This window comes from Rana temporaria, chromosome 5, assembly GCF_905171775.1.
Source record: "Rana temporaria chromosome 5, aRanTem1.1, whole genome shotgun sequence".
Lineage (NCBI taxonomy): Eukaryota > Metazoa > Chordata > Amphibia > Anura > Ranidae > Rana > Rana temporaria.
In genome coordinates, this window is record NC_053493.1 from 127,491,168 (window position 1) to 127,504,755 (window position 13,588).

The 13,588-nt window shown below is 44.0% G+C and overlaps 1 protein-coding gene across 1 annotated transcript in view; it reads right to left on the reverse strand.

The window, feature by feature from the left end:
- Window positions 1–8,042: 8,042 nt before the first annotated feature.
- The window catches only part of BFSP2 (beaded filament structural protein 2), a 57,857-nt gene continuing 52,311 nt past the window's right edge, over window positions 8,043–13,588 (reverse strand). Inside the window, exon 7 of the mRNA XM_040353102.1 lies at window positions 8,043–8,245. Within this exon, the coding sequence (XP_040209036.1) occupies window positions 8,242–8,245 (4 nt within the window). The 3' untranslated portion in view covers window positions 8,043–8,241. The remainder of the gene's footprint in view (window positions 8,246–13,588) is intronic.

Here is a 13,588-nt window from a genome sequence, read left to right on the forward strand (position 1 = left end):
GGGTAACATGACAGATTTTATATCCTGCCATTTCGGTCGCCACCTTTTTTGCATAAATATAGCAGCCATTATCATTTGCATAATTATGAATATATTATTAACAACACAGGATACACGTATAGGGGAGATATGCGTTGCTAACTCTTTTCCCTGTCAGGAGCCTAACGCCCCGGGGGTCAGAGACGGGACCTTTTCGGAGGGCCACTGACGTATGTACCCGTCGCAGTTTTTTGTGATGTCACTCTTTAGGTGTGTGCACATTTTTCACTGCATCCGGGTGGAGTTTTTGGGTTGTGTTTTGCACGCCACAGGCTTTTCAACAGGAAAAAAACAGCTGGAGGCAGAATGGTTGCAAAACACTACGGGTTTGTTACCTAACTCTGGGTTTCAAGACCAGTCCACCTCCAGCTGTTGCAAAACTACTACTCCCATCAGCCACGGTCTGTCAGTGCATGCTAAGAATTTTACTTTTGCTGCATCTAGGGTGCCACAGTTTAGAGACCCGTGCATAAAGGCCTGAAAAATGGGGGCCTGCAGAACTTACAATACTAGAAGTGCCAGCATTCCCAGGCATGCTGGAAGTTGTAGTTCTGCAACATCTAAAGGGCAATATGTATTCGAACGTCCTTGGGCCTTGAGGACACTGAAGTCAGGACGTTCGCATACGTCCTATGTCCAAAAAAATTTTAAATTCATTATGCTAAATAACAAGGAAAAGTGCCTAAATACACATTTGCCAACCAGGGTGTCTGCAGCTGTCCAGGCATGCTGGGACTTGTAGTTTTGGAAAAGCAGGAGACACATTTTTTGTGAAATACTAATATCTGATCATATATACTAACTTTTAAACTAGACTGAAATGCAGTTGAAGATAATGAAATAACAGTGGTCGAAATACTTACACAAATCAGCAAATTTTCCTCAGATACAGTGAAATTACTTCCAACCATCTTGCTCTGCGATTGCGTTGCGATCAAAAAGTTGGAAACTGGCAAGGGTCCAGGAAATGGTCGCGTGTTGTTCGCGTGTTGATTGCGCTGCTTGGACCGAGATGGGTCCATATGGCTTCGGCTGTATGGACCACAGTAACTCTTTTCCCTGTCAGGAGCCTAACGCCCCGGGGGGTCAGAGACGGGACCTTTTCGGAGGACCACTGACGTATGCAACCGCCGCAGTTTTTTGTGATGTCAGTCTTTAGGTGTGTGCAAATTTTTCCTTGCACCGGGTGGAGTTTTTGGGTTGTGTTTTGCACGCCACAGGCTTTTCAACAGGAAAAAAACAGCTGGAGGCAGGATGGTTGCAAAACACTACGGGTTTGTTACCTAACTCTGGGTTTCAAGACCAGTCCACCTCCAGCTGTTGCAAAACTACTACTCCCATCAGCCACGGTCTGTCAGTGCATGCTAAGAATTTTACTTTTGCTGCATCTAGGGTGCCACAGTTTAGAGACCCGTGCATAAAGGCCTGAAAAACGGGGGCCTGCAGAACTTACAATACTAGAAGTGCCAGCATTCCCAGGCATGCTGGAAGTTGTAGTTCTGCAACATCTAAAGGGCAATATGTATTCGAACGTCCTTGGGCCTTGAGGACACTGAAGTCAGGACGTTCGCATACGTCCTATGTCCAAAAAAATGTTAAATTCATTATGCTAAATAACAAGGAAAAGTGCCTAAATACACATTTGCCAACCAGGGTGTCTGCAGCTGTCCAGGCATGCTGGGACTTGTAGTTTTGTAAAAGCAGGAGACACATTTTTTGTGAAATACTAATATCTGATCATATATACTAACTTTTAAACTAGACTAAAATGCAGTTGAAGATGATGAAATAACAGTGGTCAAAATACTTACACAAATCAGCAACTTTTCCTCAGACTTAGTGAAATTGCTTCCAACCATGTTGCTGTGTGATTGCGCTGCGATCATAAGTTGGAAACTGGCAAGGCTCCAGGAAATGGTCGCGTGTTGTTCGCGCAATTGCGCATGCGCGATCGAAAAATCGCAATCGCAATATGTATTTTGGTTAAAATATCATACATATTCGATTTCAGAGTGCTGCTACAGCAGTTTTCGAAATATCTGCAATCAATTTCGCATTCGCATGTTGCGATATTTCGATAAAATATCAGGAATATTCTGAGCCAATCAGAGCGCTCCTCCAGCATATCTCGAAATTGCGCAATAAATATCGCATTCGCATGTTGCGATATTTCGATAAAATATCACGAATATTCTGAGCCAATCAGAGCGCTCCTCCAGCATATCTCGAAATTCCGCAATAAATATCGCATTCGCATGTTGCGATATTTCGATAAAATATCACGAATATTCTGAGCCAATCAGAGCGCTCCTCCAGCATATCTCGAAATTCCGCAATAAATATCGCATTCGCATGTTGCGATATTTCGATAAAATATCACGAATATTCTGAGCCAATCAGAGCGCTCCTCCAGCATATCTCGAAATTCCGCAATAAATATCGCATTCGCATGTTGCGATATTTCGATAAAATATCACGAATATTCTAAGCCAATCAGAGCGCTCCTACCGCAGTTATTAAAAAAATCGCAATTATTTTCGCATTCGCAATAGCGAAAAATCGCAATCAATTAATTTCGATAAAATATCACGAATATTCGAATTTAGCGAATATATCTCGAATATTCGAATATATATTCGAGATATATCGCGAAATCGAATATGGCATATTCTGCTCAACACTAATTCACACATTAATCTGGGAAGCATAGTGGTTGTTTTGAGTTTGTATGCAAAATGTACATGAGTTTATCATGTGTTTATTTCCTTCATTCACATACTGTACATTTAAGCCTATACTATAATTTTTTTTGCGTTCAACCCATCTGGTTGAATGCAAAAAAACTGTCATCTCCGGTCGGAGCCACTGTACTCACCATGCAAGGTAAGTACAGTGATCTCCCCTACTGAGCTATTGTGTTCTGACAGGAGGACGGCCCCCCGCCAGAACACACCGATCAATGTGTAACGAGACCCTTGCTCGCTCGGTTCCGCTCTCCCGACACTCCTCTGCTACTATTGGATCAGATTACAGATCACAACGTCTGATGGTTCGGCCATCCGATGCTCCGGGATTCGAACTACAGCTATGTGCCATTCGAAATCCATCAGAACAAACACCAGGCAGGCTGTATGTAAGTTCAAACAGGAGACTCTTTTATTGGATGCAAACACACTTTTATACAGCAGTTTGAACACCCTGCCCCCAACAACCACTTTCCTATTGGTCAATTGTAAAGTACATTGTAGTTCTTAATTAGGTCCCCTTGGCCATGCAAATGAGGACTTGAAACAGGGTCAGCAGGGATTGGTCCGATAGCTTGAATAGGAGGACTGATATGTGTAATGAGACAGAAGCCCCAGGGGGCAATCACAGTACACAAACAGTCAAACACAGAACAATGCTTTTCCTCCAGACCATGGAGCCGCCTGGAGGGGGGGGGGGTTAGCCTTAAGACAGGGCAGAAGACCCCCCACTGTGTAACAGATTTCAAGTAGAAACACTTCAGCATTCCAAGGTCCATGACACAATGCTTTCCACCATTGGTCGAGAGCTCTCATCGGGAGTCGGTCACCTGCTTATTTTTTTTAGCATGCTTGTCCCACAGAAGCCTGACAAAAGACCGACTTCTGTCAAAAAGACAGGCATACACATGGCCTGAATGTCTGACTTTTTTTGGAACCCACCAAATGTCTCTTGACCTTCGGCCTTGTGTACCCAGCTTTACATGCATTCAAAGTATCTAATCTACCCCAGAACACACAGATTTCTATTATTTCTAAATTAAATTAAACTGAAAGAACCTGAATGTAGCTAAGCACACAGTGTGAATTATCAATTTTCACAAGGCCTGAGCAAAGTGTTCTTTCCTCTCCAGGCAGGGTTTCAATTCTTCTGGGAATGCTAATCCTGGGAGAGAGCTACTGAGACAAAGAATTGCAGTCTGGGTCACAGTAGGAGCTGGGATAAGCGCCTGGAGAAGACTGCTAATAGACTTTTTGCTGCTGGGTTGTCCTAGTCTAGAGCAGGATCTTTTAGTTCCCTCACCGAGGATCTACCTGTGAAGGCCGGGTGGCAGACAGCTCCTGGGACCTTGTGAGTAGCACCTGGTTCTGAACTATAGTGCCTGCTCCTGAAGAGATTTTTCTACTATGAAGTTTGTCCTCCCATTGATTGCTATTAATGTTTTGGCGTATCCTGTAATCCCAAAAATACCTTCTACTGTACTTAGGGTTGCCACCTTTTCTTCAAGCCAAACCCAAACACTTTACTGGCGCACAACATTTTTTTTAGTATACACTATAGACAATAGGATTGTTAAAGACTTTGGAGTGGGAGTGGACAGGGGGGTAGTGAGATGGAAAAGGCTTCTAAAAAAAAATCAATGAATACTTTGCAAACTGTCTGTTAAGCTGGCCATACACAGTTGCTTTTCATTCAGCCAGTGGGCTGAACGAAAAAAATGTTTTACTCGATCCAAGCAAATGAAGTAATGTGGATGGAGGAATCTCCCGGTCTCCGTATTGGATTCTGACTGCAGCACTAGACCCTGTCAGAAAATGCTAATCAGCAGCTTTCCCACCCACCCAAAATCAACCTTAAGACAAATCCTTCCCCCCAAAATCCCCCTCCTAGCACAAGCCTTTCCATCCTAGCAAAAATCCTCTCCATCCAATCCTTCCTCTAATCCCAAATTCCTCCTCCTAGCACAAATCCTTCCCCCACCAAATTCCATCTCCCAGCCGCTTTGGCCACTAAAATGAATGGCTAAATTCACCCTTCTGAACAAGTTACATGTTATACCCATATTTTGGGCATAACATGTAACATGTTCAGCATACACCCCTCTCTCCCCAATGACAGTGTGTGCCCACAAGGCTGCGTCATTTATTCACACATTCCTTATATATATAAAAAAAAAAATATTTGCACATTTTTTACCTTTTAATAAAATGTGCACTTATTTTTCCCCCAAAAGTTGACCTTTAATTAATCTATATATATAAAACTCAACGTGTCTGTGTGTGTATGTATGTATGTATGTATGTTCCAGCATCACGTCCAAACGGCTAAAGATATTAACATGAAACGTGGCACACATGTTACTTATATGTCAGCAACAAACATAGGATAGGTGGTTTAACCCTTACCCACCCCCATTTGCCATGGTCGGGGTTTTTCTTTAAAGTCCCATTCAACTCTATGGGAAATTCATGTTCCAGCATCACGTCCAAACGGCTAAAGATATTAACATGTAACTTGGCACACATGTTACTTATATGTCAGCAACAAACATAGGATAGGTAGTTTAACCCTTACCCACCCCCATTTGCCATGGTCGGGGTTTTTCTTTAAAGTCCCATTCAACTCTATGGGAAATACATGTTACTTCATAACTTCCAAACGGCTGTACATATTTCGATAACACCTGGTCACATGTTACTTATATGTCCACTTAAACTATAGGATAGTTAATTTATCCCTTAACTACTCCCATTTGTGAGGGTCGGGGTTTTTGTTTAAAGTCCCATGCAAATCAATGGGAAATGTATGTTCCCACATAACTTCTGTACGCCTGGAGATATTTCAATAATACCTGGTACACATATTACTTATATGCCAAATAAAAATATATGACAGTTAAATTAACCCTTACCTACACCCTTATATAAAAGATGGGTATATTTATATTACTATGATTTTCCTCCCCAAAAGGTTAAGATAGGAAGACCGGGCAACGCCGGGTATTCAGCTAGTTAATAATATTTCCCATATATACATAAACCTAAAACCAACTAACACACTATTCCATATATATTGTAAATTACATACTCAGATATAGAAAAATGTTCAGTTAGACCCCTTTCACACTGCAGTGTTTTTCAGGCGCTTTTGGTCTAAAAAAATAGCACCTGAAAAACGGCTCCCCTGCAGTCTCAGTGTGAAAGCCCGAGGGCTTTCACACCGAGGCGATGCGCTGGCGGGACGTTAAAAAAACTCCTGCAAGCCGCATCTTTGGAGTGGTGTGTACACCGCTCCTCCCCCGCTCCTGCCCATTGAAATGAATGGGCAGCTCGGTCGAACCGCCATGGTTTTAACCCTTTTTCGGCAGCTACCTCTGCAACAACGACTTTACCGCCGCCCCTGCCTCAGTATGAAAGCAGCCTTAATAACATGCATACATACTCAAATGTATACAGATACTGAGATATGTACATACACACTCAGATATATACATATACTTAAAGGGGAGTTCCAGCCAATTTGTATGTTTATTAAAAGTCAGTAGCTACAAAAAGTGTAGCTGCTGGCTTTTAATAAACAGACACTTACCTGCTCCAGCGACGCGCCGGCCGGGGCTCCGCTCCTCTCCCCCCTCCCCGACCGGCGTCTTCATTCTCAGTGTGGGCACCCGGCCGTGACAGCTTTCGGCTTCACGGCCGGGCACCCACTGCGCATGCGCGAGCGGCACTGCGCATGCGCGAGCGGCGCGGCCCGGCGATGCGCCGTGTAATTGGCCAGGAGATCGGCTAGGACCTGTGACGTGTCCTAGGCGATCGCCTACAGCAGCCCCTTCCTGAAGGCGATTAAGCTTAGTCATCTACAGGAAGGAGGAAGTGGGACAGGAAGTCCCACTCTTCCTGAAGCCCCCACTCCCCCCCAAAAAAAATTACATGCCAAATGTGGCATGTAAGGGGGAGAGGAGTGGGTTAAGAGGAAGTTCCAAATTTGGGTGAAACTCCTCTTTAATTACATTATATATATATATACTGAGATACATGCATACACACACATGCATACACACATACTGTAAAGAAACTGAGATTATATATATATATATATATATACTAAGAAACATGCATACACACCTATATACACACTCAGGTGTATATACACACTTGGGTATGTACACACAGATATATACAGTACATGTGCTCAATTATATACATGCACACACACATATATATGTACACACACTGAGATACATACATGCACTCAGATACACAACAAACATGCATAAATACACAACATACTGTGAGATGAATACTGAACTTACATAGTCAGTCTGGTAATGTGCAGCCAGCTTCTCTCCTCCCTCTCTGTCCTGCTATCCCCTCACACTTGTGCAGCTCCTTCCTCTTCCCGCCCACACACTCACACACACACAGCTCCTCTCCAATTCATCTCTGTCAGGCCCTGTACACACGGCCGAGGAACTCGACGTGCAAAGCACGTCGAGTTCCTCGTCGAGTTTTGGGATGAAGCCGCTGAGGAGCTCGGCGGGCCACCTTCTCCCATAGAACAACGAGAAAATAGAGAACATGTTCTCTATTTTCTCGTCGAGCTCCTCGGCGGCTCCATCGAGCCAAAACTGTACAGACGACAGAGTTTCTCGGCAGAATCCGGGTTTTGACCGAGTTTCTCGGTGAATTCTGCCGAGAAACTCTGTCGTGTGTACGGGGCCTCAGAGTGAACAGTCCTGGCAGGGCTTAAGTAGCCAGGACTAGAAGCAAAGCATCGGAAAATGTGGCAAGGAGGTTCTGTATCCCTCCACAGAGAGAAATAAGTCCCTTGCAATCAGGGCTGTTTCCACCCAGACAGTTGCATATATGTAAATATAGGTGACATTCTGATACATGTTATGGATCCTAATTTCTGATTAAGCTTTTATGGGGGTGTTATAAGAATTTTTGAGGGTGCCCTGGTTGCTGGTGTCCGGGTGACAGGCAGTCAAAAACCTGGGCAGAGGATGCAAAAACCGGACTGTCCAGGTGAATCCCGGACAGGTGGCAACCCTAACTGTACTTCAGCAATAAATACAAAAAAAAGACATCCCCTAGGCTTAGATGGATTCTGGATTGTTGTGTGTTGAATTGTGCTTGTGACTGGCAGCCTCTGTACCATTGCAGGAGACCTGGGCATATGCTCAGCGGCCCCTTCATGGATAAGAGCTACATTTAGTTCTATTAATATGCCTTTTTAAAAGTTAAAATATAACAGGGTAGCATTTCCAATAACTTTATTTGAATACATTTCTCATACAACACTTTTAATCTGCAAGCAAATTAAAATGGATTGCGCACAAACAAAATAGAAACCAGATCGGTGTTGGTGTACCCAAATTTATCACGATTCCATGGCACATATACTTAGATGCATTTTGTCATCTTGATTGTGAGCATTGTCTTTTTCTGATTGCCATCATCTAAAAATTCAACAGAAATAAGCAATGGTTACAGTAATGTAGTGAACCATATCTTACAAAATAGCAATATAACATTATTAATATTAGCAACAATAATGCCGCGTACACACGACCGTTATTCATGTCATGGAAAAAAATGAAGTTTTTTTTAACGTGATTCCTCTCAAGCCTGCCTTGCATACACACGATCGTGAAAAAAAAATCTTGAGCAAAGCGCGGTGACGTACGACGGCACTATAAAGGGGAAGTTCCATTCGAATGGCGCCACCCTTTGTGCAGCTTATGCTAATTTGCCCGTCTCATAACTTGCTTCTGAGCATGCACGTTTTTTCCCCCCTCATTAAAGCGTACACACAACCGTTTTTCACGATATGAAATACAACGAGAAAAAATAGAGCAGGTTCTAAATTTTTAACAGCCATTTTTCTCGTCAAGAAAAATGCTCTGGAGCCTACACACGACCGCTTTTCACGGCCAATTTAAAAAATTGCATTTTTCTCGTCATGAAAAACAGTCGTGCGTACGCGGCCTAAGAGTTTGTATAGCAACATCATCTTGTGTGCTGACAGGATATGCTGACAGGATATAACACAAACAAAGATTAATCATCATGCAAAAACACAGGTACTTAGAACTGCATATGTAGCACCCTTGTCCATAGAATAGGGCTACAGGTAAATTTAGTTGTGCTTGGTGGTAGCCAGCCTGGCTAATTTGTAGTGTTTAGTGATTACATGGCTTCTGTTTAATTACAATAAATTGTGGCTTCTCCCTTTTGTCAGTAGGTGCCACTGTTGCCTTTAACATTAGTATGATGAGCCAGTTATGATAAACATACTTTTCTCAGCCAATCATATTTTCTGTGATGCATGCTGGGAAAAGCTTTTTAATGGAAGGAAGTCAGGTGATCAGGGTCAATCTTCCCGCCCAGGGCTTTAGCCTGGGTGGTTGTGTGTACAGTTCCTGGCTGCTAGGCCTGAACCCTGAGGCCTATGCAGATGGCTGCTGGCTGCTAGGCCTATCCGATGCCTAGCTGGGTGTTCAAAATTTAGACAGAGGAAAGCCTGCCAAAGATCCGGAAATTATTCTAGAGGGATGGAGTTCTAAAGAAGCACCAGGGTGACCCTTCATGAGCAGGAGGCTATGAAGTGACTGGGATGACTTGCAAGCGTCCATCATTGCAGCCTTGCCAGTACCGTATTTTCCGGCGTATAAGACGACCCGGCGTATAAGACGACCCCCTAATTTTCCAGGAAAAATTTTGGTTTTGGGATATACTCACTGTATAAGACTACCCCCTTCTTACTAGTCTTTCTGGAAGCTGAGGGGTAGCCAGAACCGCTGACAGAAACAGGCTTTTTCAAATCTCACTGTGCCATTACATTACATTACTCACTGTGCCATTACATTACATGCCCAGACTGTGCCATTACATTACTCACTGTGCCATTACATTACATGCCCAGACTGTGCCATTACATTACTCACTGTGCCATTACATTACATGCCCAGACTGTGCCATTGTGCCATTACATGCCCCCACATTGCCATTGTGCCATTACATGCCCCCACATTGCCATTGTGCCATTACATGCCCCCACATTGCCATCACTTGCCCCTCACATTGCCATTGTGCCATCACTTGCCCCCACTGTGCCTGAACTTGTTGCCCCCCCAGTGCAATAACACTCACTTTTTCCCCCAGCGCTGACAGTGTCCCATGCTGCGATCGCGATCGTGAAGGATTTCAAAGCCGCGCCTTCACTGCAGAGTGTTCTGTGATAGGATGAACAAAAATCTTCCCAGCAGCACCTCTGTTATGTTTCCCGCCTATCACGGACGTCTTCTCATCTCGTCCGAGGATGAGAAGGCATCTGTGATAGGAGGAACAAAGAACAGAGGCGCTGCTGGGAAGATTTTTGTTCATCCTATCACAGAACACTCTGCAGTGAAGGCGCGGCTTTGAAATCCTTCACGATCGCGATCGCAGCATGGGACACTGTCAGCGCTGGGGGAAAAAAGTGAGTACTGAGACTGTACCCGGCGTATACGACGACCCCCGACTTTGGATGCATTTTTTTGCATCCAGAAAGTCGTCTTATACGCCGGAAAATACGGTACATGGGGAGAGGAGAGCGGCTGGTTTACACAGAGCGGAGATCTCCCACTTACCCGGTGCGGCCGCAGTGTCACACTAAGTCCTGCCTCCTGGATCAGCTTCTATGATGGACATCACACATCCCAGCATTGGACCAGTGTGAACGTCCATCATAGGAGGTAGGACTTTGCATTACTATCCCAGTAGGCCAGTCCCACCCTGTAAAGCCCTGAGTTCCTGGCCAACCCCAGGCCTTGGGACTTCGGTCTGATAATTGTCAATCAGCAATAGGAGACTCTGGGCTTTTTGGGGGCCCACTTGGGGCTATAGCCCAGGTCATCCCCCCCTGGATCGAATCTCAGCCAGTCCCTGCTGAACGGGCCGTGATTAGGCCCAACTATGGCCAGCCTTAAAGCGGGGGTTCACCCGAATTTTTTAACATTAGATTGAGGCTAATTGTGGGAAGCAGAATCGGGTGTTTTTTTTTTAAATCAATGCAGTACATACCGTTTTAGAGATAGATGTTTTCCCCGGCTTCCGGGTACAGTCTTCGGGACTGGGCGTTCCTATTTGATTGACAGCCTTCCGACCGGCGCATACAGCGTATAACGAGTTGCCGAAAGAAGCCGAACGTCGGTGCGGCTCTATACCGCGCCTGCGCACCGACGTTCGGCTACTTTCGGCAACTCGTGACGCGCTGTATGCGACGGTCGGAAGGCTGTCAATCAAATAGGAACGCCCAGTCCCACAGACCATACCCGGAAGCCGCGGAGAACATCTATCTCTAAAACAATATGTACTGCATTGATTTAAAAAAAAACACCCGATTGTGCTTCCCACAATTAGCCTCAATCTAATGTTAAAAATGTGTTTTTCGGGTGAACCCCCGCTTTAAGTTTATGGTGGGTGTCTTTAAACAAAGAGCCAAGTTCGGAGTCAAACAATCAACATTTTCTATCAGAAAGTCATCTATACTCAGCTATATAATTGCTCTACATATTTCTTCACCGATAGGGAAAGGATCCCAGTGCTATAACTCGATGCTGGGTGTATTAGGCCCCTTTCACACGGACGGATAGAATGGTGCTTTTAGCTGCGGATTCTACCGCAGCTAGAAGCACACAATGATTTCCTATGGCCCCAATCACACACTGCATTTAGCTGCGGTTTGGTTACTTGCGGTTTGGTGCGAATAGAAATAATAGAATTGAATGCGTCCAGGTGTGAATTGGCGCCGCTATCCACACATAACCGCAGGTAATCGCAGTGCACTGTGTCAGCTGTGTTTAGTATGAATCTTGAGGGGGAACTCCATGCCAAATTTTAAATAAAAAACCGGCATTGGGTTCCCCCTCCAAGAGCATACCAGGCCCTTGGGTCTGGTATGGATTTCAAAGGGAACCCTGTACGCTGAAAAAACGGCGTGGGGTTCCCCCCAAAATCCATAGGAGACCCTTATCCAAGCATGCAGCCCGGTCGATAATGAAAGGGGGTGGGGACAAGCGAGCGCCCCCCCTCCCTCCTGCAACTTACCAGGCTGCATGCCCTCAACTTGGGAGGGTAGGTGCTTTGGGGCAGGGACACAGTGTAGAACAAGGCAAGTTGGTATTGGTACAGATACAGATGATTAGTCTTGTGTTCCATGATTGCATTTTTGATTGCATTTTTGGGCACATCTTCCAGAGGTTCTCTACTGATTAAAGTGGTATTGAACCCACAAGCAAAAATGTAATATATTACAGTTTACCAGCTATCAGATGTGGTTGAATTAGTTTTCTTTTTTAGGATTTTCCCTTTTGTTTTCGCCTGGTGATCTAGCCAGTAATCCTCCCCGTGGGTGCCTACACTCAGGATGAAGGAGCAACAGAGACATGTTTGGACAACAGCATTGTCAGTCTAGGGGGAGCGAAATGTTTCATGTACTAGCAGATTCAGATACATTAACAAATTGAAGTCAAACTCCACTTTATATGCAGTTTTTTTCCCCTCAGGATAAAGATTTTACAAAAATAAAAGCTGATCATTGTAAGAACCCTTGTCAATGATAAATGGTTTGTCTTTTCCCGCTAAGTCCTACATCTGCAGGACAGCTTTTTCTTTTGAAAAACAACATTTACTGGCAGTATCACCAAGTGAAAATAAAATAAAAGCCTAAAAAGGAAAACAAATGCAGGAATCACATCTAAGAAATGGTAAACTGTAATACTATAAATGTAATGTAAATGTAAATGCTTAAGGACCGCCGCACGTCTTTTTACATCGACAGAATGGCACGGCTGGGCAAATGGGCGTACAGGTATGTCCCCTTCAATTTGTGGCGAGCTCCGTGACCGTAGATTCGATGTCCGCCGGAGTCCCACGATCGGGTCACAGAGCTGAAGGGCGGGGAGATGTCAGTGTAAACACATCTCCGCGTCCTTCCCCTGACATGTCACTAATCGTCTGTTCCCTGTCATCGGGAACAGCGAACAGTGATGTGTCACTCGTAGCCACGCCCCCTAACAGAATCACTCCCTAGGACACACTTAACCCCTTCAGCGCCCCCTACAGGTTAACCCCTTCACTGCCAGTGTCATTTTTACAGTAATCGGTGCATTTTTATTGTAAAAACAGCAATGGTCCCAAAATGGTGTCAAAAGTGTCCGATGTGTCCGCCATAATGTTGCAGTCACAATAAAAATCGCTGATTTATTACTAGTAAAAAAAAATATTAAAAATGCCATAAAACTATCCCCTATTTTGTAAACGCTTTAACTTTTGCGCAAACCAATCAATAAATGTTGTTGCGATTTTTTTTTTTTTTTTTTTTACCAAAAATACGTAGAAGAATACACATAGGTCTAAACAGAGGATTTTTTTTTTGTTTTGTTTTTGTTTTTGGGGTCATATTTATTATAGCAACAAGTAAAAAATATTGTTTTTTTTCAAAATTTTCGCTCTATTTTTGTTTATAACGCAAAAAATAAAAACTTCAGAGGTGATCAAATACCACCAAAAGAAAGCTCTATTTGTGGGAAAAAAGGATCTAAATTTTGTTTGGGAGCCACATCGCACGATCGCGCAATTGTCAGTTAAAGCAACGCAGTGCCGAATCGCAAAAAGTGGCCTGGTCTTTGGCCAGCCAAATGGTCTGGGGCTTAAGTGATTAATAGGAATTAAATAACTAATAAATGTTTAAAAAAGCAATTCAAACAATATAGCGCTAACGGTGCAGCTATAATTTCGCAATACCAATTTTGCATACT